Source organism: Pelmatolapia mariae, linkage group LG7 (genome assembly GCF_036321145.2).
Source record: "Pelmatolapia mariae isolate MD_Pm_ZW linkage group LG7, Pm_UMD_F_2, whole genome shotgun sequence".
In the NCBI taxonomy this organism is placed as follows: domain Eukaryota; kingdom Metazoa; phylum Chordata; class Actinopteri; order Cichliformes; family Cichlidae; genus Pelmatolapia; species Pelmatolapia mariae.
Window position 1 is genome coordinate 40,066,649 of NC_086233.1, and position 23,904 is coordinate 40,090,552.

General features: G+C 38.0%; 1 protein-coding gene across 1 annotated transcript in view; it reads right to left on the reverse strand.

Moving 5' to 3' along the window:
* LOC134632262 (chemokine-like protein TAFA-5) overlaps positions 1-10,935 on the reverse strand; it is a 42,396-nt gene extending 31,461 nt beyond the window's left edge. The window contains exon 1 of the mRNA XM_063480924.1: positions 10,358-10,935. Coding sequence (XP_063336994.1) covers positions 10,358-10,448 — 91 coding nt within the window. The 5' untranslated portion in view covers positions 10,449-10,935. The remainder of the gene's footprint in view (positions 1-10,357) is intronic.
* Between the last annotated feature and the right edge of the window lie 12,969 nt (positions 10,936-23,904).

Here is a 23,904-nt window from a genome sequence, read left to right on the forward strand (position 1 = left end):
GTCACCACATACAGTAATACTGACATTAAGAGTGAAGCTGAGGGTTTGAACTTAAAACACAACAGTATATACTAATAAAACAGGAAATTAGAAAAAAAAAACCACACACACAGTGTGTCTCTAATACAAACCTGTCTTTAAATGAAGTTGTGACTTTCTGTACATGAGGTTCATAGGGGCTGGTTATTATTTGAGGACAGACACTAATCAAAAGATGCAATGCTAAAACTGAGCTCTGTGCTGATGAAACACATACAAAGAAAACAGTTTCATAAAAGTGAGTCTAACAGTAACATGATCTTTCCTAACACCAACACTGCACACAACTTTGTGCTGAGACTACACTTTTGATGAAGTTCAGGTGTGTACACAGGTGTACACACAAGTGTTCACACAGGTGTGCACACAGGTACTCGCACACACACTATATTGGGCTGTTGTTGCCTCTAAAAATATCTTGTATTATTAGTACTGTGTGCTGTTCAGTAACATTGTCATTGTTATTTATGCTGGTCGTTGCCGTGGTTTCTCTGCTGGTTTTTTTTCCTCAACAGGTGTTGAGAAAAAAAAAGTTTCTCTGTGTTTTTCCTCTTCTCCTCTAGTTTTCTCTCCCTATCTTTCTCTTAACTTTCTCCCCCAACTTCACTTTCTTTCATTTTTTCCTTTTCTGTTTCCTGGGTTGTAATAATCCAAAACAAAAACTCCTAATAAAGTTCTAATAAAATATGACCATCAAGTGGACCATTATAGTCAATGCCGCTATGCTCCACTTGTGAAAGTAAATCTGTTTGGCATTTTTTGGCCTTCAGACAACAATTCTGATTGCTACACTGGTGGACAGGCCAGGGGGAAAAATGAAGTTCATAATTACATATGACAGCCTGCATTAATAGCACTCTAGCTATCTCTCTGATGTGACCTCCCGCTTCTGTTAACCTCAAGGCAGCATGGAAACTGATCACTGCCTGAGAGTTGCCATGATAGTAGTTATGACACTTCTCCCTCTTTCTCCTCTCTGTATAAAATCAGGTCTGTAAGATTTGTCAAATCACTGATTTACTCTCCGGTTCCAAAAGGCCAAAGTTCATCTTGGGGAGATGACATTTCTCCATCGCTTTGTTTGCTCTCATACCTGATGCAAATCAAAGGTCATAAAATCACACCAAACCAGAGAGGGCTGGATCTTAATTTAGCTTTGCTTCCAACAAATGACACTAATACAGTTAGAAAGTAAGAAAAACTGCTGTCTGGACTTTCTTTCTAACCTCAGGAATTTTTTCCATCAACCTAATTCAGTATGTTTTCTTGGTCTCAGGGATTTCTCTGGTTTTTGAATTTGATATTTTAATTTTGATATTATTCTAGTCATGTTAAACTTCAGGTCTGATTTTTAAAAAATCCTGCTCATTTAATTATCATTGTAATTATTAGTTTTAGTTGAATTTTGTTTGTGAATTGTGATTTTGAATTTTAGTTCCTGTTTGTTAATATCTCCACTGGAAAAACTCTGTTCAAGTTTTACTTTAAAAGTGGACAAGAAAAATAACCTTTTTTGTCAAGAAATTTCACTGTAACAGGCACAGTTGTAGCTGAACTTAACAGGACTAAAGCTGACAATCAGCATCATCCTTTGTTTTACAGCAGTACACTTTCTGTGCAGACTACCTGCCAGTGGGTCCTTCCTCTGATCTCTGCTGTTTCTCTCTGCAGTGAAACACTTGTATGATTTTTACTCCACTGTTTGGCCAAACGAATCGCTTTAAACTCGGCTGTAGCAGAACATAAGCTCAGATTACAGAAAAACAATAACAGTTACAGGACATTGTTTTTTCCACTTGTATTGCTGTTTCCTTACCAGTGGGAGCTGACACACAATCTATTCATGGCGATGACAAAAGATAAACTGACACCCAGTGGATATGACCTTTTATTATCTATTGTCTTTTTTTCAATTTCCCTGCAAATTGAATTGTTTACCGTAAGAGGGAAGAAAGAAGAATAATGATGAGGGTGAAACTGATTTTGACGTGATAAAGCAGCTGTCTGCTGGCCCTCTGATGACAGTTAATGAGTCTATTATTGTGCACCAGGAAACAAATTCAGAATCCAGCAATGGGTGAGGTGGAAGTCTCTAAAGCAGCTTGTTCTCAGACGGCAAACCAGCAAACTATCAAAGAAGTCAGAGGTTGTGTTTAACATGACGTAGAGCAACTTTTGGAGAGGAAGTATTAAAACAAATCTACAGATACACCAAACTGTAATCTATTTGTTTGTTTGGTTTTTTTTACCTCTTTTTCCTGCCTCCTGTCTTTCTTTGTCTGTAGCTTCCCCTTTCTTCAGTGTAATGTGTGCTTAGCATTACTGTGGAAATTTACAATTACTTTCATTGTGGGTATTTTGTATGTTTTTTTTATTTCTTGGATTTATGATTGCTTTCACTGCCCATATTAGTTTCACCAGTGTTCTATCACTCAGTGACCTCTCTGTGTACTTATTGTGGCCTTTGCTGTAGATTGTATGTTTGATATTTGCCACTGTGGCATCAAATATCCATTAAGCTAATCCATCCACACAAGCTAATAAAGATGTCTAGCAAAATGCATTCATAAACTGTACAGAACAATGCACAGACACAGAAATCTGCTTATGTGTTCAAGGTAACAGAAGGAATGTCTGTTATTATTGTTATTATTTCCAATTTTAATTAATGACACATTTAATTGATACCTTTATTACATCTATTAGGTAGACCATGTAAGTATATTATTAAAGTGCAACGTTAAATATCAAGGAAAACTTTGATTTATAAATATGAAATGTAAAAAGATAAATTGAAATGCATAACTGAAATAATTACATAACTAAAATACAAAAAATATTACTACAATATTATTATATAATATTATTATTATTATATAATATTCAGCAATATATTATTATTAAATATTATTATTTGCTTTTTTTAAATATAGAAGCCCATGGATAGTGACATCGTCTGCTGTAACAACAATCACAGAAAGCATGTTAGCATATGTTGCACACATGTGACATACAACCAGCCAGCTGCAGAGAAGCTACATGACCTGCGAGAACATGACAGAGTGTTGCATGTGCAAAAAAGTGATGTACCACATAGCGTTGGCATTGTGAACATTGGTATTTCAGAAATAAACCTCTCGTTTTGATTGAGTGACTAGACTTAAACCATCCACCCTTCAAAAGAAGCTGGCATCGTCAGTCACATTCAGTGTTGCTACCAAATATGATTTTTTTTCTACTGATTTTAATTGTATATTACCCTTTCTTAAATCCTGGAGTCTGACTCCTCTATTTTGCACAGGAACATATAGTTTAACTTTTTTAAAACTAATGTTTTCAGTTGAGCTCGTGTTTCCGCTGAAGACACTTTTATTTTGGAACTCAAAGCTTGTCAGTGTTTGTGCACACGGCAACAGATCTTATCTTGTCTAGCTGAGCCAAGGGGGTTTTGGCTTTTTTTTTGTCACACTTCCATGCTTACGGCTGAATCACTCGCTGATGTTCCTCCTCCAGACCCATTTATTCAAATCCAATTACACTCTCTGGAGCTTTTCGCTTTCTTAATTTTTGTTGTGTGTTTTTTTTTCCTCAGCTGATGATTCCCTCTTTCATTCAGTTGCTGTGTTCATAATTCCCATGAATATACGCTCAACTTAATGGAGCATTGAAAATTAATTTGGGCTCCGAAGGTTCCTTAGTTAAGCTTTCAACACCGCAGGCACAACAGCGTGTCTGCTGCATAACTGGTTTGTTTCCAGGATCTAAACGAGCTTTATGAGCAGGCAGATAAAAGGAAGGAAACACAAAGTAAACAGAGAGCATAAGGAAATTAAACTTGATCTGCGGTTTGTCTTCATTAAAGTGTTTCACACTGTGATGATCAATGAAAAAGAGACAACCAAAACAACGTTCTACAACTGATCTTTTATATTGTGCTTTTTTACCTTATGTTTTGATGTCATGTAAACTGGCAGACCGTTTTACAAAAAAGACTCTCTGCAGAATCATTGCAAACGTGCAGCTGCTCACTTGACTCTGTTTGAGCTATGACTGATGAATTTCAATGAGCAGCTGCTGGACTTTATGATTTTCCTCTTTTCGCAGCAGCACTGATTATCTGAAACATCTGCATATGATGAAGAAACTCGGAAGCAGCTGCTGAATAAAAACAAAAAAGCAAGTTTCTGCTTCACGGAGAGCAGAGGGGATTTTATTGTTTTTCTGTCATACATCAGAGACTGAGGAGAGCTTTAAATGTGCCAGTGTTATGTTGCATCTGGCTGCCTCAGAAGTGCATATTCTACCTGAAATAAAAACAGTACCATCTATTAAACATGACTAATTCCAGGTATCACCCACAGTGTGAATGAAGTCTGGTATCAGATCAGAAATGTCAAAAATCACTTTCACAAAGAGCCAGAGTGGAATTGTCACATCAAGGACAGTTTCTTTTCTCATATAGAATTTGAGGCTTGTACTATGAATCGAGCTCAACATACCGAGGCCAACTTTCTGTTACGTGAACAGCAGCGATCACATGACTCTGGCTCAACTTGGGTTTCCTTTGTGCATTCACATTAAAGAGGTGGTGTTGTAGTATCTGACCAACCACAATTATTGATAAGTGCACTGGCAACAAAGTGGCTGATTTTTCAACACAAAATAAAACTAGATGAAACGCACAATAACTGAAAACAACACAACAGTGTGTGAGAGAAGAAAAGCACTGTAGTATTAAATGTGTGTGCTTTAAGCACGTGGATCAGTAAAACTGGAAATGAGCTGCTATAGTAATACACATTAGCCTATTTTAAGTCATGAAGCAAAAATGCTGACTTCTGTGAGTTACTACTCACAGCTTTGTCATTTATATACAAAAGAATTATAATGGATTATAAACAAGTAGTTAATTCTCTTCCACCTTTTCATGGTCGTGGAGAGGGGCGGGGTTGGGGGGGGGGGTGCTTATCCCAGCAGTCTTAGGGCGAGAGGCAGGGTACACCCTGGACAGGTCGCCAGTCTGTCGCTAGTGCAAAATCCTGAAAAGGACATTTTTCAAGCCTTTGCATTTTACTACATAAAATACATCCGGGTGTAAAAGCAATACAACAAATTGTTAAAATTTTGCCCTCAACTTTTGAAATCTTATGTGGTTTTTACATACCACACAGACTAGACTTCTGGTGTGAAATTGGTTCCAAGAAAACATAAAAACCTTGGTAAACTTTTCCCCTTCTCAAAAATAAAGTCTCTTTGCATTTCTTTCCACTCTTCAAGTTTTTGTCTTTACTGGTGTGTGAATTCAAAACAAACCCCAAATCTCTTACAGTCACAGGCCTCTCGTTACACTCAATAAAACAGTGCTCAGTTTCCCACCTCTCTTGGGAAATTTGCCGGTAACAGTCATCCCACAAACTGTAAGGTCTCCTCAGCACACACTCAGATGTACATGACAGTGTTAATTTCCTCAGTCACACCATAAAGACTGTGTGCTCAGCTATAACTGCTCAGCACACCAAACTGCACACAAATCATAACTGAGCTCTTCTTTATTAAGCTGGCTGTAACCTCTCAGTCTGTGTGCAAGAGAGCCTCAAGGTCCCAGCAGGCTACTGCATAACAAGAGAGAGGTGGGATTAGTGAATGTACAACACCTGTGCCGATCAGCCCTCCCTCAGACTGCTCCCTGAGCAAAAACCACAACCTGCCACTATAATCTGCCTTTATGATGAACTTTGTTTTTTGTTTTGTTTTGTTTTTGCTGTTTTTTGTAGCTTAGAGTTGGCGGCATGTCTGTTTTAATCTGGCATGTCCGTGGGGTGGGCATCATTTTGCAGACAACAGTTAGCAACAATAGTTATCTCAACACACTTTGTGGTAGAAAAACAATATTAAACAGAGACAAGACTAAATTAACAATCTCCTATGAACAGGCACTTGGTGATGGTGGTAAGAAAGAACTGCCTTGTAAGAGGAAGAGAACACCAGAGGATTGCATAGAGTAAACACAATAACAAACAGGACAAAACACACATTACAAGCAAGAGTAGATCAACTTTAATGGTGTGCAATAGTAGCACAAAAGGGGGGAGTGGTCAAGCCCAGTGCATTATGGGAAATCACCCAGTCTCTTGAGCCTACAATAATAACAACTTAAGCTGTGAGCCTAATCCCAGCACTATCACCGCCAATGACAAAATATTCCAGCAACAGCTCAAAACAGTTCTCTGGAAGGGAAAGTCATAAAAGTAGAAAGAGTGTCTGCCTGGTTTCACAGGATATGGGCTTGAGCTCAAAGTGGACATGAAATGCTTGTACTGTCCATAATTTAAAACATAAATGTATTACAGTTTTCACACTGTATGGTCTAAAAAGCTGTGGGGTCAGTTTTGTTTTGTCCTGGCTATAGCAATTACAAAAACCAAGGAAAGACTGTTAGCTTTTACTCCCTGCCTCAAAAGTGGCAAGTGGTTCTTCAACACTGGCTAGCTGGAAAACTGACCTGATGGATGTTAAGACCTGCAGTAGCTAAAGATGAGGCCCTGAGAAAAGTCATTAGACCTACCCAGACACTAACTAATGCTACCCTCACTGTACTTTTATTATTAGTTGGAATCTTTTTCAGTTCACTCCACAAGTAAACAAAAAATAAGTTCACGTCAATAACTGCAGATTTTATGTGCAGTATTAACCAAAGATGAGAGAACTGAATATGTTCTCACTGTATTCTTGGCTGACACAAATTGCTATAAAATCAGTTCCAGTTTTTGATATTACAGCTGATGATGTCGTTGAGTGTTAATGCAGCTGATCAAAACACTGATTATAATACATCCAGATGTTTCTCTCTGTTTTTCTGCAGGTGAACATGATGCAGCATGACTGTTAGTATGTTAGAATATAAACTTTCTCCTGCAGATTTTCCTCTGCAGAAGCTGCTGGTGAAGACTTTTGCAATCATATTTATGGAAAGCCTACAACAACATGGAGGCTGCACTAGGCTGTAGCAAAGACACTGTGCTGACACAAAATTATTAAAGATGCATTTTTTAGGCTACATCGACAAAATGTTTGCTCATCAGCTGACCTGTTCACTAGATCTGGCTCCTTGCAACTTTGTCCACTTTTCCAAAATTAAAATTGCTCAACTTACTGGACACGATCCAGCTTACACCATAGAGGCAAAAGACATTGTTTAATTTTTACTGGCCCTTTCTGGTCACAACTTATTAACTAATTTTCACTTTTCACTGGAAACGTTTGAGCTTATTAATGTTACTGCTCTCTTGGTATCCCAAAGGAGGGGCACATTCAACACTGCAGAACCCCCTGATGAGGTGCTTTTTGCAAACTAGTACTGACAACCACAGAAAAATCAGTGCTGCTAGAGATGGAAGCAGAACAGGTTTGATTTTTTTTTGTTCTCTTTAAAGTAAAAGCTGTGGTGCTTTTCCACTTGGATCACTGAGCAATTTTATATCAGTGTTTTTAGTGAATGCAAAGTACGAGTGGGACTCCAACACTAAGCTGGAGTATTTTTTTGTGTGGTGCTTCAGGGACAAGGCTTTGTAAAAATGCTCTGCACTTCCTTCTTTTCTTTACTATCCACCACAGAACAAACCTGAACACTGAAATTTTCACACTGTTGGCGACATTTCAGCCAGATGAGTCCAGAAGGAAGTTACAATTTTTGAACCACCACTATCTAATGCGCTATTAAGTAGTGTTTGCATACACAAAAAGATGTTCTCTACTACTGCAGTGATGCTTGTTTTGGCAAGAATCACTCAGCTAAAGATGTAAATAATGCAATGTTTCAAGAAAATTATGACAATTATATTTATTATGTTTTACTGGTGATTGGAGTTTGTAAGCAGTACAATTTATTTGTTAGTCCAAACAAAATTAAGAGCATTGTCCGTCCTTTCTCTCCCTCTCTCTCTCTCTCTCTCTCTCTCTCTCTCTCTCTCTCTCTCTCTCTCTATCTATCTATCTATCTTCTTACTATAATGATCATTATGTATGTTTGCATATATGTACCCTATTTCTTCCTCTATGTGCAGGCCAATCTCCACAAAACTTTTCGTGAATATTGTCACACATACAACAATTATTCAAATCTATACATTTTTTTATAAAAGATTTATTATAATATTACGTTTGTATAAATCATCACCCTGCAAATGCAACGTTTTATTCTCTGTTTGTATTTTTTTCCACGGGTCACGTTCAACAGACATCGTCTGCACTTAATGTCACGATCACCAACATTTGTATCCGTGACAGAATTTTGTTCTTGTCGCCACTACATATGGAATAAAGACAGAGCGCTGTAATTTCGAGTAATAATAACTAAAGTAACTTAACCTTTTAACTCTTCAGAACTCTTCAATGTCTCTTTTTACATGAGACATTGTATGTTGATTTCGGCTTTTGAACCAGCTGCTTAAAGTCCTCCTTTACTACATGTAACTGCATTACTAATTTCCATGCACTATTTTGTTCTTCCTGTCATATTGAGCCTAACGAGAGAGTTTGATGGAGTAATTTGTATACTTTTAGGTCACATACCACCAGCTGCTTGTGTCATCTCTTCACATGCCGTCATAGCCTGGTTGTACTGTTTCCACCTTTGGCAGGAACAGTTTTCTTGCATATTTTACAAAGCTTTGTGCTTTGTTAGCGATTGCTGATGAAACTCCCTTTTTACTTAATTGTGATTGGAGGCTGACGTGGCTCTTGCTTCAACACATTTCTGACTTTATCTCCTGTCACATGTATTATGCAAGTAAACACTTGGCATTGTTATAACATTGTAATATGACACTTTTATATCACGTAAATACTTCATATTATCACAAATAATATCACAAATAATCTAATATGATATATGACATATACTGATATAAATAATAGTGACTGCTAATAAGAGATAGATTCTTCCGACTATCTAGACTACCATATCTGAAGATCTGCTTAAAGTGAAAGATCTCAGAGCATATAGGAGAATAGAAAAGGAACATTATCAAAGATGAAGAATTTGATAAGTAAAGAAAATAAGGGATCCACCAGCAATGACCCTGTTATAAGAAAGCTGCAGGGGTCTCAGAGGATGAGTAGCAGTATCTAAACCACTTCTTAGGTGGGGAAACAAGATCAAATGCTTAAAGTAAACTAAAAAAAATAGATGATGGTAAATATGATGGTTAGAGGTTAAATGCAGTCACAGAGCAGATGAATCCAAGACGAAGTTAACAGGAGAAAGAATGACACCACACAGTGAAACACGGTACGAGGTTACTGAGTCCTCCAGAGGAACAAATTAACTCTACCATCATTGTGTGAGTACCACTCCCCTCAGAAAAGATCAATAACTTCATTCTTTTCATTGCAAATAATAAAAAGTATCAGAAAAACATTTGTTTTCCCGATTGTTGTCTTTTAGAGTTGCAAAGAGACTTTTCTAGCTCCTGCTTGAATCTAATCAGATTTTGGTCAAGTTTTAATTTCTAATCATAATTGTAATAAAAGTGTAATGCCCCTGCATTGAGAGAGTGGAGCTTTGCACAAGCCTAAATCCTGTGTACCGGTGGGGCCACAATATGTCATATATTTTCTTAACACAACAGAGATCAGCATACAAACATCAAAACTACTTTTTAACAAGGATTAAAAATAGTCCAGAACATTAGTAAAATAAACACTTTGTATTATTGTGTCTGTTACTGATAAAACCTGCACATCAGTCTAGAAATGAAACACTGCAATATTAGAGCGACCAGATAATAACTTGCCATGACATTCATTAGATTTCCTTGCACGGTCTGTGTACAGAACCGTACAGTCTCTGTGTGTGTGTGGCAGGATGGATAGACAGGTAGAGTGTTTCATCTCTCTGAGATTGTATCTGATTGCTTCGGTTTCCTACAGCGAAAAAAAATCGAAGCTCTGCTGGAGCTCAGACTGCTTCCTGAGCGCCTTATCCCGCCCGGACGTCCCGACCAGGGTCCGTGTTTCTACTGATGTTGATTCATTTGTTTTACATCTCTGGCCTTAATTTACCATATCATCATCATACCGTAACCATATCACTGCTGCACAAGCGCTGCACAGACGACTAAAACCGCGGGACTGTATGCACAAATGCACTTCCCTGTTAGTGTCTCCGGGTACTGAAACCACAGAGACAGAAACCTTTCAATACATTTTTTTCCATATTGTATCTGACCTGTTGAGGCACTCTGGCTCCTAAGTTTGACCACAAACATACACAGGCACATATGTATGTAACTATGTAACCAGAAAACAGAAACAGTACCTTCTCTCAGGATTTGGCTGTGGAGGAGCAATAGGAGCAGGAAGCAGACCGCGGCGGCAGTCAGAGCCCAGGCCGGCCGAAGGAACTGCATGAGGTGAAGAATGTGTGGGCAAAAAACTCCAAACTGTCCTCAGGCTAGTGCCTCCTCACGACGCCACATCCATCCACATTCGACCAAGAGGAGGACAGAGAGAGGAGACAGCTCTCATCTTCGAGATATGTATTCACAAACGGGCCTGAAGTGACAGATCCTCAGTGGAGGAGATCTGGGGCAGTAAAGATGATCTTCTTCTCCACTACACGAGAAATCACAGGGTCCTCACAGAGCTCCCCGGCGGTCCCTGCGGGCAGCAGCAGCTTTTGATGTGGGAAGTCCTCCGCTGCAGAGTCACAATCCAATAAGCTTCAAACTAGAAGTTTTCCAGCTTTAACCTGCAACTTACGGCTCGGTGTCCTTTGGATCCATTCACCCACTCGTCCGCGTAAAATCCGCCAAAGATTAAACAACCGACACCGGGTCCAAACCGAAGCGCCTCGGGAGGCATACTTTACGCTTCTCCGCGGGGTTTGTGATCCTGGTCGGTGCCTCGGTGCTTGCCTGGCGATAAGTGATGAGCGATGAGCACGGAGAAGGATGAAGAGCAGGTAATGTGTGCAGGTCTGAGTACCCCCCCCCCCCCCCCCCCCCCCCCACCACCACCACCACCACAACACACACACACACAAACACACACGCTCTCTCTCTCTCAGTCAAATACGAGCTGACGTCACACCAGTTACAAAGACCAATATGTCGGAGGAAAAAAAAAGCGTACACGGTATTTAAGACAACCAGACTGAGTGAGGCTACTTCATGATGGACAGGAACGGAATCAGAGCGTCCCTGACCTCCGGGGAGGACTCTGGCGTTTGTGTGGGGTGGGATTAAATTGAATTTATCGGTCAATAAATTCAGATTCATAAATAAAAAGTCTCATCACTTGTAAAAGATTATTTTAAATTATTGCTATTATTCCATTATTGGTATTTGGTATCTCTTTTATTACCAAGATAAAACAGTTTCCACAGGACCCAAACACAACCTGGAAACTGAAAGCGTCCTCTTAGGGCTTCAACTTGTTTTAATGATGTATTTTTTTGATAATAAACAGAACATTTTTTTTATTCATCATTTATTTTAATTTTTTTGATTTTCATTGAAATAAAAAAAATCTCACGTGTTCAGAGAAATTAAGAGGAATCTCAATTTCAAGTAAAACTATTTGCAAGCCTACTTTAGTTAACATTGGCATGTTGGTACTTTTTAAATTGCAGAACAAAAGTACGTTTACAGTATCGTCCTTATTTTGTTATATATACGACAGTAAACACATGAAAAATAGCAGAAATGTCAGAAATATGTTTTCGTGTATTTATTTATTCATTATACATTCATGTAGAGCAGGGGTGAGATGTTTTCCCAGGGGCCACATGAGAAACTGGTAATGCTGTAGACTGTCTCATAGGAAAGGCTTCTCATGTGAATCGCTTTGGTAAACATTATAGTTGGAATATTCTGCGAGGGTTCCGCGAGCCTTCAGTTTCACCGCTCAAATTAACGGTCCTCGGCAGTGGCTCCAGCCGGAGCTGTCGCTGCTCCCGGGATGTTTAGTAGTGTGCACCGGTAGCTACCACAAGCTCGAGCTGTTACACTGCTGTTAAAAGTATACAGTGTCACACAACTCGTGGTATTTTACAAGCCGTTTTTAGCAGCTGATCAATTTATTTTTCATCTTATTTATTCACTTTTATTGCGGCAACAACCGACAACTTGTCACTGGCAACACTTCCAGCTCCTCCCCGCCGATCTGCTCCAGTAAAGAGGAATCACGCTCCTAACTCTGAATCACTGTCCATACCACTGCTTCTAATTATTAATCACCTCACAAATATTAGCATCTATCAGCAATCAGTATACAAGAAAAATACTTTAAACAGATTTAAAAGGTAATCAGTTAAATATAAATATAAAAATAGCATATGTAGGGTTAAGTAGGGTTTCCCAGGTACCAGCTGTCAGATACACTGCAACAACATCCTAGATAAAATCAAAACTAGTTTTATTTAAAACCAGATTACAATAAAGAATGTCATTTTTTTCTGCTCATTGAAGTCACTGGTTGCAAGAGAGTTTTTTTTCTGTTTAGTCAATCATCAAATTCACAAACCCTTTCTTAATAGATCTGCTTTACACAAACCCTCTTTGAGGATTGTGCCAGGAAGTGTATTTGGCATTAAAGTCTGCCAAATGAAAAAAGCACTGCTGACTATGGAGACTTCTTAGGGCAAGGCAGTAGTCAAAAGTAGTCTGTAGACATGTATCCCAGCTTTATTGAACTAAAGAAAAACTTAGAATAACTAGAAGTCCAGTATTTCAGTGGCTTTCGGTGGCTCTTTGAGATCCTCTCCAAACAGTGATGTACCTAAGAGTCACAGACAGATAGGTGGGATATACAGATAGACCTTTTTTTCTCGGCAGACATGTTGACATCACACTAGGAAAAATATATTCCAGTATGCGGTCCTGCCTTTGAGGATCAGAGTCAGTTTTAACCTGCTGTGTTAGGATGGACAGCTACAAATAACAAGTATAGCCTAAAAGAAGACAAACAAATAGCTTAAAATATACCTAAAATCCTTTTATAATTGAATTATTCAACCAACTCGATGCATCGTTGCACCCCTGATCATGTTGTGTCATATGAACTAATAATGTCGCTACTGATCAATTACATTTTAAAACTTGATTAGTTTCAGTTAAATGACAGGAAACAGAAAAAAAACAAACAGTAAATTATTAAAACAAACATCTGTAATGAACACATATACATATACCTATATAGACAACACAAGAACTCTACACTGCAAACCTATTACAGTAAATACCTAGTGAAAGCTATAATGGGAAACAGTGCAGACAATCAAATTTCATTGATTTAGCTGAGCTCATGAATCACAAAAGTGTCTTCATAACTGAGGAAAAAAGAAGAAAAAGAAACAAATATGAATGTTTGTGAATGAATGATTCTATTCCACTGAGTAAAGCCTGAAGTTATCTGGGGGGAGAGTTATTTATCAAATCATTTTTCTTATATTAAGCAGCAATATTTTTTTTCCAAACTTCGCCTGATAAATATCATGCAGCAACATTTCTCCTTTGTGTTCAGTATTTAGAGATGAATGAGGACTAATAAAACTGTTGGTTGATGATGGAAACATTTGAAGACAGTAACAGCAGTGCATCAGTTTTTCAACCTCTCTGAATGAATCCATCCAGCTGATTGATTGCTCAGCTTCAGAGGCTCCAGGTTACTTTCAAAGACTCTTATCAAAGCTCTCAGCATCCTGTCAGACAGACTCCATCAGAGCTGCCCTACTGCTCTCATGGAGATCCGTCTTCATCAGGTCACGCTCTCTGGATTTCTGCCGGCAGTGATTATTGCTGATGTTTTCCTGCCATCGATTAGTTTTCCACAGAACTGTCAGTCAGAGGTGTTGTATGAGATGAATCTACAGAGAGAGAGAGACATCAACAAGAATGCTGCCAGGACCTATCTGGTGTGTGTAACAGCACAGGAAATGAAAAGTGTCTGACAGGAAAGGAACTGAGGAGATGAGGTCAATCAAATCAAACAGAGGTCTAAATTCAACCTGTGCACAAAGGTTCTGTCTACTCACCAGAGAACCTAGAAGCTGCAGAATTAAGTTTTCATTTGTCTGAAGGAAACAAATCTGGCATGGATTTTCCAAAAAGACCATTTTTTCACTGCCATCTCAGATTCATCTTCAGAAAAGAAGTCATTACTGCAGCTATGTAGAGAACAGCATTGACTGATCCTGAAAGTATGTACCAATGCAACACATTATCACACATGGACAAGACACAGCACTAGGGCCAGAACTCAGCCACAGAAATGTACTAAAATTAAAACTAATCAACCCACCACCCTCACAAAAAAGGATTAAAAAAGGTATAGTTCAGGTACATGGATAAAGGATACACACTCACAAAGTAATTAAGAAATCATACTACATGTACTATAGGACAGTAAATAGCAGAATTAATATCATGTGTCTCTACAATGACCATCCTATGGAAGGGTTCAAACTTGACTTTGGTTCACCCAAGGTGAACCAAATGTGCTGCAAAAGATTCAAGTGAAAAGTCTTAGTAAACAAGTCAGTATGTACTAAGGCAGCACCCGAGGAGGTGGCAGTGCTATATAAATGATAAACAAAGCGTGCTAACCCCATAGCAGTAAAATTTAAACTATTAACAGGCAAATGTGGGGTTACCTGTTAATAGTTAATGTTAGTGGGAATGACACTCATCAGTGTCAAGGTGCAGCCAGGCAAGCAGGACGCACTCAAAAGTTCAGTGGATTTATATACAAGGTGATGTGCAACAACAATCCAAACAATTTCCACAGTGCTGATTATCCCAATCCCCATCTCTTCACTTTTTCACTAGTTTTGGAGTCCTGCAATTGAGTCCTGCACCAAACAAATTGTGACAATACCTGTGTTTTACTTTGGTTGACTTTGGTTGCTACAGCAGAAAAAAGATGAAGAGAAAATTTCATCACACAAATCAGTGGTGCAGATTTACAATTTACCTGAAACAGAGCAAAAGTGCTCTTTAAATAGCTTAATGAATATTAAGCATGTAAAGGAAGACGTGTACATGTGTGTTGGTGTATGTGTGTTAGGAACATAGATAGGACTACGAAGGGGTGAATGAGGTACCAGGATTCAATGGTACTCCAAAAGGCTCACTTCTGTACACTCGGTGCATCCTTCTCCTCTACACTTAACTGTTTATCAGCCCTTAAAGGACAGTGGCCACTTCCTACCGATGTCTTTTTTAAGTACCATCCATAACAAACAGGAACCAGTGAATGTAAGACTAGTGTGAATTGTTGATTTTTCACCTGCTATAATATTTACCCTTCATTGCAATTACCCAGTAATGTGCTTTGTGCATTGAAGTCCCCAACCCAAATTAAATTTCACTCAAAATATACACCAAGTTCCTCCTCTGATTTTGTTCTCACCCTTTCTGCCCTCTCTCTCTGGTCCCTCCCTCGATGCTCCCATAGGCGACATGTTGCCTACCAGTGTTCCAGCATTCATGTTGTGAATTATCTCAACATTCTTCATCTCTGTGCACACTTCCACACTTGGAGCACCTCTGCATTTATTTGCACGCCACAATTTGAGCATGTGTTTTACTAGTTTCTTCTATAGCAAAATAAAAACTATCATGGCTAAAAACAAAAAAATGTTTTTATTAATTTTTAAAATGTCACTGAACACACATCCTGCTTTTATCACAGTAACAGTAGCACCTGAGTAGCCAGCGGTGAGGGTAGAAACTTAGATACACCAAAAAAGAAACAATAATAATGATAGAAATGGACTCACATCTGGCAATGTTCAAAGCAATAACAGGAACAAAAAAACGTTCAAGAATAATTCACCTTAATTAGACAACTGGACTTAAGTAAAGTCTCACTTTAATCATCTGCCTTCATTTTATGGAGTAATTCATGCATTGGTGTTGACTTAAGTATGAAAACAGGAAAGGGGTCAGACAGAGCTGCATACATGTGTCAAGGCATTTGTAATTTACAAAATAATTTAGACCTCCGAACATGTGCCTGAACAATTTATTGTAGCTCTGGCTGTTTTTCAATATTTAAAAAATGCATTTTTAACAATACAATTTTATCATTAAATATCATTAAAATCTGTTCTGACTGTACTACTATTATTAATAACAATCCAAACATTCTCAGAATTACATAAATAAAAATAAAAACTGCAAGAAAAGAAAAGAAAATACTAAAGGGAAACCAGTGATTTAACCTTCAAATTCAAACATATTCAAATAGTCCTCATCTTTAAAAAAACAAAAACAAAAAAAAAACCCACTAAAAAGTATTTCTAGTTCTGGTGGACCTAGTCCAATTTGCTATTATCAGCTGAATAGTCTGTTTTTATTGCAATGAATTTGTCATCGCAGGCTGATAGATCAGTTGCTCCTTGCCCTCCACCTTTTGCTACATATTATTTTTTCACATCAGCTTTAGATCCAGTTTTCTCATTCAGTCACACTGAGTGGCTAATCTTAAAAGAGCTTCAGATACCAGAAGCTGCCTGGACATGCCTGAGAAGATGACCTTGAACAGGAAATGAGCTTACTTAAGTAAGATTTTTGACTTTCACAAACCTGTCCTCAGAACTTATTGATCACGTCTTGTATACCGGTATTTACATTAATAATCACCTATTAAACTGTGGTGCAGCCTTAATTTATTTTTCCTCAACTCTTCAGAAATACTTATGGCTCTGAAGAGAGGAAACCCAAAACTATCACCTCCTCTCTAACAATTTGCACTAAGGTTGGGATCACTATGGTTGTTCACCTTGGTCATGGTTATTTGAAGGCATCCCAAAGGGATGACTCCTCCACAAAATATCCACTGTGGAGGAGGTACCCTAGCAATTCTTAATAAACTTACATCTATTACAGTTATTTAAAATATAACGATTGGTAGCTATGTGGAAAAAGCAAATGACAAGTTCTTGCAGCCAAAGGTGATTCAACCATTCATTAGCTTTTTATCTTAATAAATGAAATCATCAATGAAAAAAATGCACTTTGTATTTACTCATGTTATCTTTTTCTAATATTAAAACTTAGACTATCTGAAACATATAATTGGGAAAAAATGTGCAGAAAGAAAAAGAAATCAGGAAAGAAGCAGATACTTTTTCACAGCACCGTCTTTATAATAGGACCATATTTGTTGTTAGTCAGAAAGCCAAAGGATACCTTGTTTTCAGTAGAAGATGCAGGTGACATGACAACTTTTATTTAGCGCAAATGGTATTTTATAAAAGACCCCATGGGGTCTCTTAGGTAGGGTTTCCCAACGTTCTACTGGTAATGGTTTTCTAGGCTGGCTTTAAAGTCAAAGGTAGAGCAGCACATTAGGCAGATCAGAGAAGCTTTTGTGGAATTATCATGCTCATTTTACTGCACAAGAGGAGGATTAATTAAAGGAAACACATAGGCAATACATCACAAGGCAGTCAATTCATTCTCCACAGCAGACACACAGACTGTGGTTATAGAAAACACAGTTTGAGTCTGCAGCACTGAGAGAATATCAGAAGTGCATTAGGGCACCAGAATAGAGCCAGAAAAAAAGAAGAAGTTTTCTTAATAATAAAAATATGCTTTAAACAATAATAATCCTTTGCAAGGTTCTCTGCCATTTGCTGTTTTTTGTGCTTTGTGCTGTTGTGAAGAGAGCTGAGACTTGTTTGAGTCTCAAGGTACTTTAATTTTCATCTATTAATGCTTTATAAGGCAAGCATTGCCCACAGTTTAGATGAGGCCACACAAAATACTTACGTAACAACTAATATCTGCATGAATTTACCATGAAATACACTACTGAATAAGCATTTACAAAACCTCTATTAACACATTCGCAAACACACACACCTGTGTATGCATCTAAATACTTTCTTAATAACTTATTTCAAGTTTCTAAATGATACCATGAACATGTTATATATGAGCTTATTAATTAAGATACGTATATCTGTATTTATAATCTACATACTAAGGAGGAGTCATGCTTTGTAAATATTTAATAAGTTATTCCATATTGTGAAACCAAAATGTGAAACACAGGCACTGACACCTTTCTAAATATTGTTTAATATTTTCACAATGCAACCCACAGCCTTATAGAGAAGAAAGCGATCATATCATGGTGAATCTAACTGGGAATCCTCTACAGCTAGAAACAATCCTGGTTAAATATAATCTTTATGTAAACCCAGATAGTAAACAAAACTCAATAGTGGTCATTCTATTTATGACAGCAGGAGCATGGTGTCTTCTTTGTTTTATATTCACAGACTTCTCATTGCCTAAACGTGTATAGCTAGGACAGATTAACTTAACTCAGTATAAAAAAAGCTTTCTTTAAAAGTTTCACTCTGAAGTCAAAGTGTTCAAATTTCTGCTGTAATAAGATATCAGGATAAATGTCAGCATGGATTAACTGGTTTGGGAAGTGAAAAAATGCTAAGCTTATCTGTGTTCTCTGCTCCGTTGAAGTATATAACCTCAGTAAGTGTGGGTTAAACTGCCTGGAGCAGCAGGTGGTTCACTGATCAAATGTCAGCATGGAAAGGTGAAAGAAAAATCATCGAGCTGTTTTCTGTGATGAATCTTGATGCTTTCCAGGGTGCCACAGACAGTAATTCTCAGTGTTTACATAGGTGTAGGTGAGATGCAACAGTTTGAGGTTGAAGCCTAAAACCCAAGAAAGTAACTAAATTCAGAGATATTAAAAAAGAAGGTTTTTGTTAAGTGAAAATGATTTTTAAAAAGCATGTCTTGACTAAAGATTTTTAGACTAGAGGAAGGGGAAAGTTTTTGGGGAAAGATAAATGTACAGAAATCATTGAAGTTAAAAGATGTTGAAGGAAGATGACAGCATGCTTAAATAGGCAAATTTATCCATTATAGTCTGACTGAATCAGATTACAGATAAAATATGAAACAAGTGAAAAATGTTGCATTTCAAAAATAGAGTGAAAGCACAGTAATGAGCAGATATTAGGATGGGTCCACATCTGCTGCACAAGACTTAAATAGCTCAGGATTTTATAACTATATCACAAACCTTCATACATAAAACTGCTATACAGGATCGAACCTCTATGTTATTTATAATAACCTCTAGTTATAATGAGGCACATTATAATTGCTTATTACTTTAGAATAATATGATGGGCAATATGGACGGTAGGGCAAATGTTAAAATTTGTAAACATTACATTTTTTATATTTATAAACATACCTACATTTATGAAAATATACAATTTACCATTCACAAATTTATTCCAAATATTTCTCAGCTTCATCAAGCCTATCGCATTGCATCTTTCTGGGTGTTTTGCGAATTTGTAGGCAACATTTAAAGATGGCAAGGCAGATACATGTATAGTACTGTTTTTTTCTTAAGTTGAGCAGCTGCTACTTTTGTGCATTCATCCATCAAGGACATGAGCTGGTTTTTTTGTAGTTAAATGTGGAGTTCTATTGTATCTGTTCTGCATATTTTTTAAGACTCTTTGGGTGGAACTGATTTTCCATCAATGACTACACATTGATGCAAAATCAGTTCCATCAAAGAGAGTGCAGCAGCGTATCTTTTAGAGCTGGCTTTACAATATGGATTTTTGGCTAGTCCCAAACAAATAATGACCAACTTGAAAGATCTGTTGTAATATCTTTAGTCATGGCTTTAGAACAGTAGTCCTACATCGCACATTGGCAGCTTCAAAGATCATTTTTACAATGATCTTGTCAAGCAAAAATAGCCTGGGACAAACCAAACAGCCACTCCATTAAAAAATGGCACAATACAGAGGGGCTACCTCGACAGGACAAGACTCTTAAAGGATAGAAGTAACTCTAACAGACGGTTTGAATGATGAGTGAAAGAGATCATGGAAAGAGTGGGGGGACAGCCCAGGCCCTTTTCGCTTGCAGTGCTGATGGACAGGTTGACAGATGAGGTTAGGCGGGAGTTTCCATGGACTATGATTAGGGATGGGAATCGAGAATGGTCCCACTGGTTGAGTTCCTTGGGATCGTTAGTCTGCCTGCCTATTGGTCCTGCTTATTGGTTTCACATGCACTACAATCAGCTGATTTCAGTTTGTGTGCCAGGGGAGGAAAATAGTGGCTCAGTCCACAACGTGGATATAAACATTTCTTTTATTGCACAAATAGACGAAAGCGCAATAGTAAAGTGGAAGTTAAAGTTGTTTCTGTCCTGCATTCAGGACAGAGATAACTGAGGGCTCAGTTGACAGCAATATTATGCTTCTAACGGGCTCTTTGCAAGTACCTGCACAGACACCATGCTAACGCTAAGCTAGCCAAGAATCCAGATGATGTTAAGATTGAGTGAATGGTGACCAGCCCAGCAGCCAGACCCTGAACTTCAACACATAACAAAGGCAGTCAGGCTGCAGCCTCTGTTTCTACCTGTTCATGTTTCTAAAGTCAAATCACTATAACGATCACTTTAAAGTCTCTCTGTGCTGGTTTTTATGATGAGATGGTGGTGGTAGATTCGAAGATGCGGTGATTTTCAATGGGAGTGACCAAGATGAAAAAAACTATAAATGAGTGCATCACAGAGACAGCTTGAGCAATTTGGAGACCAAGGCAGTGAGGCAAGGTTGCGAAGTTTGGACATAGTTTGGACAAGCGGGATACTGGATATACTGCACAAAGGATGATGAATCTCCCAGGCAAGAGAATAAGTGAAAGACAGCATAAAAGATTTATGGATGTAGTGAAGGAGGACATGGAGACTATTGGTGTGAAAGAAGAGGATGCTAGAGACAGGGTGAGATGGAGGTAGATGATCCACACTGGTGACCTCTAAAACCAGTCAGAGTTGTTTGTTCATGCACTGCTTTGCTACCCAAAGCAGGGAAACAAAATACTTTTATGGTAAATAATAGCATCTAAAACTAAAACTTGAGCCTAAAAACCATTTGACATAAAGTTAAACCATACTATAAGGAACTAATACTCCATATACTGTTTAGTCACTTTTGAAATCAGTCTGTTTGACACTTAAACTTGTTAGAAACCATCATCCCATTTATGCTGGGATAAAAGACACAATGCCTTATCCATAATATTATCTATTTTCTACTTCACACATTTGATGCAAACATGATAAATGTCCTTGTGTATCATCAGCTGACTATAGCTGAACAAACACTAATGTTACCCAGCAGGAGTTCCATAAATCTATCACTGATATTGACTGATTGGTCTGCTGTGACAATCCAGGAGCTCTAAACAGAAGCTTCCAGCAGCCAGATAATAACAGCAATCATCTCAGCAGCAGCAGCAGAAATAGCAGAGCCGTCATCCTGCTGTGTTTTATCAGGGATGAATGAGGAGGCAAGATATCAGCTCCTAATATCCCCCTGCCGCTGTCTGTTGCTCACACCAGCACTGCTACTGAAGCAAACGGATTCTTCATGCTTGCTCCCAAAGCATCACTCTTCCTCCTTCTCTTTTCCCTCCTGGCCAAGATTTTAGTGAAAACAGAACGCTGTGAAGGAAATAAAATAATTATCACAGACAATCAGTTTGAAATTTTAATAGAAGCAAAAAAATAAAATAAAATAAGACAACAAATTATTAGTTGCCATGTTGTTGTTGTTCTTTAAGCTAGAAGTTACATGTATATAGATGAAGGGTGGTGTGCCAAGTTATCAGCGAACGCTATCAAGCTTGTATACAACATTATGCACTCCATACTGTATATAAATACCACTGTTTTGCACATACCAACCTCTGTATATTTTATATATCTTATTTTGTTTACTTTATTTCATTTGTAAAACATGTATATACATACTATATACACACTCAAACACACACACGTAGAAAAACATATTTAGTATACACATTCAGTAATGTATATACCTTTACATATTGTACATATATTTATTACTTTTTAGATTAGCCATTTTTATATTTTGCTTGTTTTACATTATTGTATTTTGCACAACTCTGTTGCTTGTGAAGCTCGCACACAAGAATTTCACTCACATGTACTGTACCAGTGTACCTGCACATGTGATGTGACAATAAAAGTGATTTGATTTGATTACACACACACACACACATATATATATAGATTGTCCATATAAATTCCACAACAAAATCACCAAAAATTAAGTTCACCATTAGCCATTATACCAAACCATGTACTGACATAGCTTTACTCTATAGAAATGGTGGCCTCTGTTCCCTCCAGAAAATTGTGAAGATCCTGTGTAGAGATCCCTAGAAGAGCTGGCACAGGCATAAAAATAATTATTTAAACTTGCATAAGAAAAAAAGCTAATAGTTACATATTTCTAGGACTCTAGCTTGGTTGCAAGCTAGATTGTCAAAATAAAAGCTCCTAAATATTAAAAGGTGTTTACCAGGATAAACACGAATGACAGAACCATTCCTAGATTGTCTTCTTCTTCTCCCCTGTGCCTCTTTTCCACAAAGCCCAAGGTTGTTTATTTTGCACCAGATTTCTCTTGTGGAAATTAAAAAAAAAATAGCCTTGGGCTTAGGAAGTTAAATGACTATGGCAACTGGGCCATTGGTAGCCTGTAATTAGAGTCTAGGCAGGGCGATTTACTGACCTGATAAAGTCTACTCAGAGACACAGCACCTGTATCAAGTAGGGGTGCAACGATACTCGTATCGATATTGAACCGTTCGATACAGTGCTTTCGGTTCGGTACGCATGTGTATCGATCAATACAAGATTTTTAATTTATTTTATCAACTTTTCTTCTGACGATGCTGTCTGTGTTGAGAGCTCAGTGGATCTGCATTCGACTACTCCGCCTAGGCTGCACTGTCGAGCGCAGATCCACTGAGCACAGCGCAAGCTAGCAAGACAGAAGCTTAGCTCATTGCAGCATGGCAAATTGAACCTCCCCCACCCTCATTCAGATCTGGCCTTTGGAACTATTTTGGTCTTCATGTGAAGTATGACCCTGAAGGTAAGCGCATCATGGACAAAAGTAAAACAGTATGTCGGATGTGCCACGCAGTGTTCAATTACATGGGTGGGAACTAGTGCGTTAGTGCAGTGTTGACGCTGTCCAGCCCCACTCACGGGGCGATCCGCGGTAGCTCATTAACGGAGATTTGCCGTGTTGTGGCGTTAACGTCATTTCAGATTAACGCTGACAGCACTAGTGGGAACACAATGAATATGACTGCACATTTACGCCGACATCATCCTAGTGCAAAGACAAGTGGAAGCAGACAAAAACAACAAGCACGCATGCTACAAACTTTACCCGAGTCATTTAGACGGCCGTTAGCACATGATTCTCCTTATGGGGACCTGATATGTTTAATATGCTGCTGAGAGTGTACCCCAGAAGAAGCGTATAGTATAGCTTTTATTTTGGAAAGAGCCATTTCTCTGTAATAAACTCTCTTTTCCAAAGATGAGGGATTTCTCCATCAGATATTTATTTTTTTATTACTTTGTCATTTCAGCAACATTAAATTTAAAAACTGTACTTTTGAGTTAAAATATATATTTATAATTTTAATAAATGACAAATTAAAAAGGCATGAACATTTTTTTGTATCGAAAAAATATCGAACCGTGACACCAAAGTATTGAACCGAACCGAACCGAACCGTGAATTTTGTGTATCGTTGCACCCCTAGTATCAAGATTACCATTTTTCCTGTAAAGTTAGGCTACTGGCAATCATACCACAGTCTTTACACAGTCAAACCAATTCAGAGTATACTAATAAGACACAGAAAACAGACACTCTAATGAGTGTCTAAAAGGTGGTCTAAGGAGCTTGGAAAGAAAAGCGTCTGGACTTCTTTAAGTTGCTTGAAGACG